Source organism: Esox lucius, chromosome 8 (genome assembly GCF_011004845.1).
Source record: "Esox lucius isolate fEsoLuc1 chromosome 8, fEsoLuc1.pri, whole genome shotgun sequence".
NCBI lineage: Eukaryota > Metazoa > Chordata > Actinopteri > Esociformes > Esocidae > Esox > Esox lucius.
Window position 1 is genome coordinate 6,539,053 of NC_047576.1, and position 9,472 is coordinate 6,548,524.

The following is a 9,472-nucleotide window of genomic DNA, read 5'->3' on the forward strand; positions in this document are numbered from 1 at the left end:
AGTCTTTTTCCAGAGCAGCCTGTATTTCTCCTGAGGTTACCTGTGGGTTTTTCTTTGTGTCCTGAACAATTCTTCTGCCAGTTTTAGCTGAAATCTTTCTTGGTCTACCTGACCTTGTTATCAAGAGATCCCCAAATGTTCCACTTCTTAATAAGTGATTGAACAGTACTGACTGGCATTTGCAAGGCTTTTGATATCTTTTTATATCCTTTTCCATCTTTATAAAGTTCCATTACCTTGTTACGCAGGTCTTTTGACAGTTCTTTTCTGCGCCCCATGGCTCAGTATCTAGCCTGCTCACTGCATCCACGTGAGAGAATACAAACTCATTGACAATTTATACACGGACACTAATTGCAATTTAAAAAGCCACAGGTGTGGGAAATTCTCCTTAAATTGCTATTTTCACCTGTGTGTGTCACCTTGTGTGTCTGTAAAAAGGCCACATATTCAAGGGTATATAAACTTTTGATCAGGGCCATTTGGGTGATTTCTGCTATCATTATGATTTAAAAAGGAGCCACTATCCTTAATATTTTCTAAGTCAATGCCAGAATTTCCCAATTTCTTCCAGACTTACAGTTTTTTCTGATGGCTTAGGCAATTTTTTCTTAACTATTGGCTATTTTTGCAAAACTCTACACACAAATAAGAAAACCTTTCACCAAATCAGCAAAACATTGTAGTTCTCTTGCATAAGCTAATAAACCTTGCTTAACTCTTCAAACCTTCATAACATTTTATTTTCATTTCAAACAGTTAACTCAAGCCATCACATTAATAAGCACACAATGCGCCAACTAGACACTGATGGCATGAATGAAAAACACATCTGGCTTTTGCTTTCTCTGTGCACAAGGTAGGATATGTCAGTTTGAGGTCATACTTTTCTCATAGTTCTGTAAACATACAGGGATCCAAACCTCAAGTATTGGTTTTTTTTTCCATGTCAAAACACAAAATAGTAATGTCAAAAAAAAAATCTGTCTACATTGTGTCGTCTCTCTGGGTTCGGCTCCAAAATGTCATCTACATCACATGCAATGCCCTCTAGTCCAAGGCACCGGGGAAAATATCTTCTGAAATTTCGTATCCAGCCCTGACATTATGCCTGGTCAATATTCCACATGCCTCCTCCATTGCCTGTAAAAGGGCTATGCATTGATGGGGATCACGGTCATAGACCATCACTCTCTGGACAAGACAAAACAAATGCAGCACAGCAAGACAATGCACAGCACTACAGTATGCACTTCCAGATTCAGTACCAATGATACTATACCTGCACATAGTCATATCGTAGTTGTTTCACACATTCACTGTCTCTTTCAAAAGGGACTCTGTAGATTTGTTTCATTCGGATTCTGTTGCGGGCAAGTACACAACATAATACAGAAATGCTCACATTGTGTATGTTTTGGAAGGTGGTATAATCCTCAATTATGCGCTGCTGTATTTCCCGTAGCCTTATGGAATTATTTGCAATCACCATACTGACTATATGGGTCTCTCGTTCTGCAGTGAACATTCTTCCTCTGCATCTGGATGTCTAACAATTCTGTAAACTAACAACTTCATTATTTTTACATGTATGGTATTGTTGTGTTTCTCATTAGAGTATGGCAGTGCTACAAAACTTAATGCAAAGTGACTCTACTAACCGATTCTCATTTCGAAATGTCCTTATGATGTTACAGTATAGTGGCTGAACCCTTTGGCCTGCTTCCCTCAGGGTCATTCCATGGTTGATTACATGGTCCACTATTGTAGCTCTGATGTCATCAGTAATTCTATTTCTTCCTCTTCTTACCCTTCCTCTTCCCCCTCCTCATCCTCCTCTTCATCATCCTCTTGCTCCTCATTGTCCTCTTCCTCTAACTTCACCTCCTTGTCCTTGTCGTCCTCTCCCTCTCGCTTCTTCACCTCTGCATCCTCTTCCTCCTCCTCTTCCTCCTACTTCTTCACCTCCACGTCCTCTTCCTCGGCCTCCTCTAATTCTCACTCGTCTCACTCTTCCAGCTCCCTCCATTGTACTCCACACTGACAGCTCACCTGTGGCTTATTTATAGTGCTTAGGCTGATTGCAAAGTGAACTAATGATCTAAAACAGTTTTCAGATGTGACAGTGTGCCAGACAGTTGGTTAAATACTGTAAATAATAGCCATACATGTGTATAGTTTTTCTAGGAGTGTGTCATTTGGAAAATGAGTGTAAAGCAGTGAGTTGTGTTTACAGTTCTGCAGAATGAGTGCTGTCCAGTGGATTGTACCTACAGGTTTGCAAAGTGTGTGTTACAGAATTGCAACCTGAGTGCAAAGCAGTGTTTGTGCTTTTAGTTTTGCAAACTCAGTGAGTGGTTTTGCATTAAGTATTAATAGTTTTAGATAGTTTTGTGCTATGACAATCACGGTTAGGGTTTAAGCATTCAGGAAAAACTATCCAAAAAATCTTTGGAGGGCGTTGAAAGTCCGTGTTGCCCAGCGACAGCCCCAAAACATCACTGCTCTAGAGGAGATCTGCATGGAGGAATGGGCCAAAATACCAGCAACAGTGTGTGAAAACCTTGTGAAGACTTAGAGAAAACGTTTGACCTCTGTCATTGCCAACAAAGGGTATATAACAAAGTATTGAGATTAACTTTTGTTATTGACCAAATACTTATTTTCCACCATAATTTACCAATAAATTCATAAAAGATCGTACAATGTGATTTTCTGGATTTTTTTTCCTCATTTTGTCTCTCATAGTTGAAGTGTACCTATGATGATTACAGGCCTCTCTCGTCTTTTTAAGTGGGAGAACTTGCACAATTGGTGGCTGACTAAATACTTTTTTGCCCCACTGTATAACCCCTGCAAGACAGAGATCAGCGTATTTGTTGTGTGATTTCCAGCAAAAAAAGCGGGTGATGGTGCGACCACCACATGGTCATTAATTGTGGCTCAAATTTCATCTTAAACTATAATTCTTTGCATTCCATTTTGAGATCCTCCACCAACACAAACCTGAAACCCTCTTCCCTTTGCGTAGCTTCATTTATTTCCAGGCAAATTACAACTCAAAAGTGACCTCTTTTATGCATGAATAAGGACTGATTGCAAAGACTTTGCAAATAAGTTTTGTATAAAGGAGATTCACATTCAAGGGAATTTGTTCAATATAATGTACTCAGAGTTTCTGTATTTTGTAGATGGTTGTGTTTACTGTTTGTCAAAATGTGCTTAGCATTTGCATTGTTTGTAAATACTAATACTGTTTTGCTCATATCATGAAGAGCAACTGGTTCCCAATTTAATTAAATATAGCAATTGAGAAACTCTAAACCAGTATAATGCCAAGCTTGGTGCTTTGCTGCCACCTGGAGGTAAGGAATGTATCTGCAACAACTTGCTGATCACTCCAAACGGATTCAAAACCTATTCATTTTGTGTGCCCTAATGCCTTGATTCTCAAGTTTCAAGGTTTCAAGGTTTTGTCAGATGCAACGAACAACACAGCGTCATCCTGCGCAATGAAATTCTTGTGACATGGCACCCAACAACTACGCAGTGAGAGTTAAGAAGAAAACGTTTTGGAACACAGTTGATCGGTATTGTGTCCATGACCCTTCAATGTTGCAAGCAACTCAATAACGGGGTTACCTGTTCGACTCCAATAGTGAAATCTTTAAAAGTGACTCCTAAATGTACAGGATTAGGTTTTTCTTAATGTTTAACCTCCTTTTTTTCTGTGCCATGACCTTTAATGAAATTTATGTACAACACCCGTCGATGAACAAATTTGATGAGATGAATAAGCCGACAAATAAAGAGATAAAAGACACGAGATAAAGACACGAGATAAAGACTGTCCCGACCACCAAATCTTGATCTCATCTATTTTAAGTGTTTCTCCAGCGTACATGGACTGAGAGGAGACTTGTAAGTGCATTGAAGGTTTTTTTTTAATCATTTTGAAAACATTTACAACTATTAAGGACAAAACAAGGTTACAAACGGAATTGACCTGCAGTTTGCATCCATTTTAAAATGTTACATAAATAAAACTCATATTTATAAATATCTCTGTTTTATAAACATATAAATAGTTTTTAAACATAAATACATATATGCAGGAATGAAAGTACATGAATGTACAGCAGCAGCGACAATATACAGCCTTGTGGTTTCCAATGTCCGCCATCTTGTAGTGTGTTTTGGTCTTCATGTTGTACATACGGGTATGTTTATTCATTGCTGTCTCAGTTCTCGAATAAGCTGGTCATGGTGGCTTTTCGTACCGAAAATCCGTCCTCTCTTTTTTAGGTTTTTTCCTCACCGGAGGATCAACTGAATCCAAGTTGTCCCAAACCCATCGTCTTAAACGCTCTGGGGAGAGACAAGAGGGTGAAACAACATGGTTAGATGTTTTGTTGACAGGAATCTCTGAATGGATGGATCTTTTCACAGACAACTGGTGACGGATACACAATGCACATGTTCTCAGAAAAAAAAGAAAAGAGGATCCCCAAACCGGACCAGTAAAACAGGATCGCTAAAACAGCCCCTCTTAACTAAACAGTCTGACTGCACCACTCTGAGAGAAATAAATGTGTCGACCACATCACGTTCTGCCGCCATCACCAGCATGAATGACCACCAGTCCTCCCCTCACAAATGTTGGTGAAGACAAACACACACTTAGTCATCTATAAAAGTCTGCGAGTCACAAGGTTTGTCAGCGCCACAACAGACACCCCCCCACCCCCCCCCCGTTGCAATTTCCCCTTTAGCCACATGTGTCATCTAAAGGCCAAGCGCCCCAGGAAGAAGTATCACCTGGCTCCCTCAGTCTGTACACCACCCCTTCAGTGTTTGGATTTTCTCTTTTTTCCCCTGTGATTCCTCTCGGGGCGCGCTCCCTGTTGTTTTGTCTGCGCTGGTTTGCTGTGTGTTTGTCAATTCTTTTTTTCCCGGGCGCGCCCACCTTTTCTTTTCATTTAATTTAGTTGTGACTGCAGATGTTGTCGTGTATTTTGGGCCCGGTCACCCCGTGGGAATCAAACCCACAAGCCTGGAGCTAAAAGCGTCATACTCCACTGACTAGTCAATGACTTCACCGCTATATAGTTTCACATTAGAGTCCTTTAGCAGACGCTCTTATTCAGTGACTTAGAGTGAGTAACTTGTTGGTACTGTGGGGGCAGCCTTCTCGGTGAGCACAGGTAAACGTGAACTCAGTCTTCACTTCCCTTCCACAAGGTCGTGCTATGATTACTTGAGGCGACGAAACAAAATGACTATGGACATCTTATATGGCCAATTCAACACGAACACTTCTCGTGGACAGAAACACTTCTCGTGGACAGAAACACTTCTCGTGGACAGAAACACTTCTCGAGGACAGAAACACTTCTCGAGGACAGAAACACTTCTCGAGGACAGAAACACTTCTCGAGGACAGAAACACTTCTCGCGGACAGAAGTGTAAGAGAGGCTTCCGGGTCATTCTGTGGGTTTTTGTCCTCAACATATTGTTCTGTAATAGCTTCAGTGGGGTCACACAGATCTCACAGATGGTATAGAGATTAAGTTTTAAAACTAAGTTTGTAGTTATTGTAGATTGTGGTACATGGCCAGTATATCACAGCTAAATTATGTTACAACACAGTGACCAGATGTAGCATTTGGTCAATATCCCATAAATATCCTATATACCTTATTGCTATTGAAACTGTGTACCAATGCAATTAGAGCAGTAAAAAGGGATATTATGTCATACCCATGGTATATCTTCTCATATACCACAGCTTTCAGCCAACCAGCATTCAGGATGGATTCAATCCATTCGATTTATAGTTGGTCTCCCCCAAAATGAATTATTTTGAAGAATGAATCCCTTCATTGAAGATTGAGGTTCCACTTAAATATTGCCCATCATTGGTGACCCCTTAACCTCTCACAACAGAGGTTAACAGGTTGAGCCTAACAGGTTTTGGCCAGCCTGTTAGGCTCACAAAACATTGCTTGCTTGCAAGGCATAAATGGACCCGACCTTTTAAGTCTGTGGGTCTACTGATTTCTCAGATGAAATATGCAGAAGTGTTGCATTGGTGATTGTGTAGTAGGCCTACACGTCCTAAATTTAGTTTATTTCCCTATTGCATTTTGTACATTCAATATTTTGGCTCCCCTCCTAAAGTAGTGAGGGTGGACGTGCCTGCTAATTTAATTCCCGGATGCGCAATTGCGCAGAGGAAGATAGATGGCGTAGTAGGTTGTGTTACTTACCAGCACGTCGCGATGCGTCATCAATTACATCCCATGCCGCTGAGAGTCCCTATCCTGTCCAATTTCTGTCCGAAGCAGCCGCTTCTGGGAACCGTGCCTTTCTTGGAGTTCTGTTTGTGTCTCCTGGCGTTGGGCTGGTCGTTCAGCAGGCGTGCCCACATGCCCTTAGCACGAGTGTCCATACGTAGGTCTCGAAGCAAGCGAACCCGGGAGCGCACGGTGTCCAGCCTCCGCTCTCTCTCGCCGGATGCAAGGAACTCTGACAGCTCCTCGCCTAGCAAATTTCTAAGAGACTGGAAAACATAAAAAAGAGAACCCCACTTAAGATATTAAATCCCCCATTGAAGCAACTTCGTCAAGCCCCTAACAGCAGAAAGCACGCCTGTAAACGATTATGGTTAAAAATAACACATTTGTTTACCGGACATCAATGCCTACTTTGGAAAACAGTACTCCTTACCCTGCAATTTTTCTAACACTTTTGTTTTCAACTTCTCATAGTATTTCTGATAATATAATAATCAATCATTGAAAATGATATCTAGTATAATAGCGATGTGAAGTGATTTGGTTTGGGAGAAACAAACTAATAAATGGTAATAAGTCGTCGTATATTTATTAGCTAAGCAATAAACATCAAAACCATCAAAAACATTATTTGGGTTTGTTTACAGACTATGATTCTGCGTTAACGCAAGAGAAACAATGTACTTGTTATACCACACATACGCTTAATACGGAAGGGAAATCAATACAATTTCTGGGATTTATTGGATACAGCGGTAAAGACAGGTGCGCTTGCTGTAGTCTGCCAATGCAGATTTTTTAGGCAAAAAAGATGCACCAGTTAACATATAACAAAATAATAAATAAACAACCTTAATCGACCACAGCTAAACTGTTGTGATCATTGTGCGTAAAATGAACAATGGCGAAATATTGACGACTATGCGCTGTACAAGCGCTGCGCCCCAATTCAACCAATGGCAGAGATAAAAGGGTTTGTCTCATTTGAAATAATGTACAATTAAATCCAACATTGATCGCCTTATAAATCAACATTAGTGTTTCAAGTAGGAAGACCAAAGCTTAAGTGGGTGCTCGTTTAGACTGAGGCCACTCCACAAAAACGCTACTAAATGCGCGCTTGGGTATCAGCATGAATGTAGTTACAAGTAGGCTATTAGATTTGGCTGTAGGTTTAATGTAGTACAATATCTGTCCATACATTGCCTTGCAGACGAAGAAAAAATACACGCAGACTATAGCCTAGGGTAAGGCCTTGGCCGAGAAACAGGTAGGAAAACTTCATCAGTAAGATAGTATAATTCATACGTAACAACTTACTGGTAAATAAAACTACAGTAGGAACAATGTTTTTCCCTCGCTGGAGTAAGTATATATTGTAAGCGTAAATCAAAGCCATTCACAACCTACAGCACAGGGGCTTATACAATTGTAGGCTATTCGTTGTTATTGTCTTCAGGGGCAACATGGTGTGGACAATCTATAGCTCGAGCTGCAGACGACGCCAAATGGGCTAACAGAAAAAAGACTCCGTTCACAGGTAACGGGGCACACATCAATGAAGTGACCTTACCTTCTGCTGCGCTGCTGTGAGAGGCTTCGCCCCTGACCTCACTGAAAGCAGGGTGATCATAAGTCCACAAGCCACCAAATACGAGATGTTCATTCTGACAAATTTTGTAAAGGATTCCTCTGTGGAAAAGTTAAATATGCGAGGATTGATATCGGTAACCAATTGGTTCTCTACTATGTCTACGACAGTTCTTACTCCAAGCTTCTCAAGTGCCTCTCTGACTCTGAATTTATAGCCTGTAACGGGTGATGTCATGAACACTAGCTAACGTTCTTCCTACCCACCTAAACGACGCAAATTCGGTCCGTCCCTCGTACCTGCTTAATTAAATGATAGCCTACTGGTTGTGTCTGAAATGAATCAGGAGGGGGGAAAACACATTACATTATTGTTATAGTGTAGAATTGGCAGACACACTACATTAAAATGCCAGACACCCACCGCAAGGAAATTAGGATGGACAGATCAAAAGAAATCAAGACCTAACTGAAGATGCAACTGAGTTTTTGTGGAATGACTAGCCCGCTCATTAACGCTACGCTAGCCTGTGCAGGAAAAAGTATCAAAATACATTCCAAAAGATGTATTTGAAAAGTCTATAAAAAAAAACACCATTAACATGTGCTATTATGTTCAGGCCAGTTCTTAAATCGTTATTTATATTGTTTTGATATTGCAGTATCCAATACTAATAACCCAACAACCTACTTTCTTCTGCAATAATTAAGAACAACTAAAATATGGTGCTAATAGCAATGCTCTTCGAACGAAAACGCACGAAAATCTTATTGTGGTTATCTATGTTAACCTATTGACAATATGAGACAAATTGCCCATAGGGAATATTCATACGCTCTATTTCTTAAACAACTCTATTGTAAACATTGAGTTTAAGACGGGCTTTTACTACAACTCTAAACCCTGCCAAATTACGCTCAAAAGGCGACAATATCTGTCACTCTGTCAGGCGCGTCAGCCCCACTAAAATCACATCCCATAACATAACTGAGACCACGTGAAAATGTTGGGATTTTATGCGTCCTCGTTACGCATATGAACTTGTAGCTAGAAAGAAAAGTTGTCTTAGTCGTTCACACATGACAAGTCTGTAGTTTGAAGGCAGTAACTCGTGAAAAGCACACAATTATCAATGAAAGCTTTTGACCAGGGCAATTGTGTTGTAAGAACAATTCCCCTGTTGCCCATGTTCGCTTTAGTTTAGCATACATATATGTTTGTGTGTGTATGTGACATTGTTTTAAACAATTAAACAACACAGCCCAACCTATGGTATGATGGTGAAATTACAGAAGTTCAATTCACCCTCAACATGATACGCAGCATGTGAGCTCCGGCTAGACGCATGTCTCTAAAAGCACCGTCTGTTTTGGAACACGGCGGGGCAGTATTTGCTGTGTCATACGGAGAGCCTAAAGATTAATTCACCCAAAGTCCATTGCTTACTGGATTTGTTTCACATGACCTCATATTGTTTCTGGTTGCGTGGCCTAATACTTCACAATGGTTAATAATTCAGGTTGATGCTAAATGTTTTGTTAACTTTCCGTGTTATATAAAAGCTCCCTTGTTCAGGCAGTAGCT

General features: G+C 40.5%; 1 protein-coding gene across 1 annotated transcript; it reads right to left on the minus strand.

Moving 5' to 3' along the window:
- Positions 1-3,927: 3,927 nt before the first annotated feature.
- On the minus strand, positions 3,928-8,075 carry nppc (natriuretic peptide C). Its single transcript, NM_001303867.1, is given in 3 exon segments — positions 3,928-4,368; positions 6,271-6,563; positions 7,871-8,075. Coding segments are annotated over 2 exon segments (366 nt in total). The 5' UTR covers positions 7,964-8,075; the 3' UTR covers positions 3,928-4,368; positions 6,271-6,290.
- Positions 8,076-9,472: the final 1,397 nt, after the last annotated feature.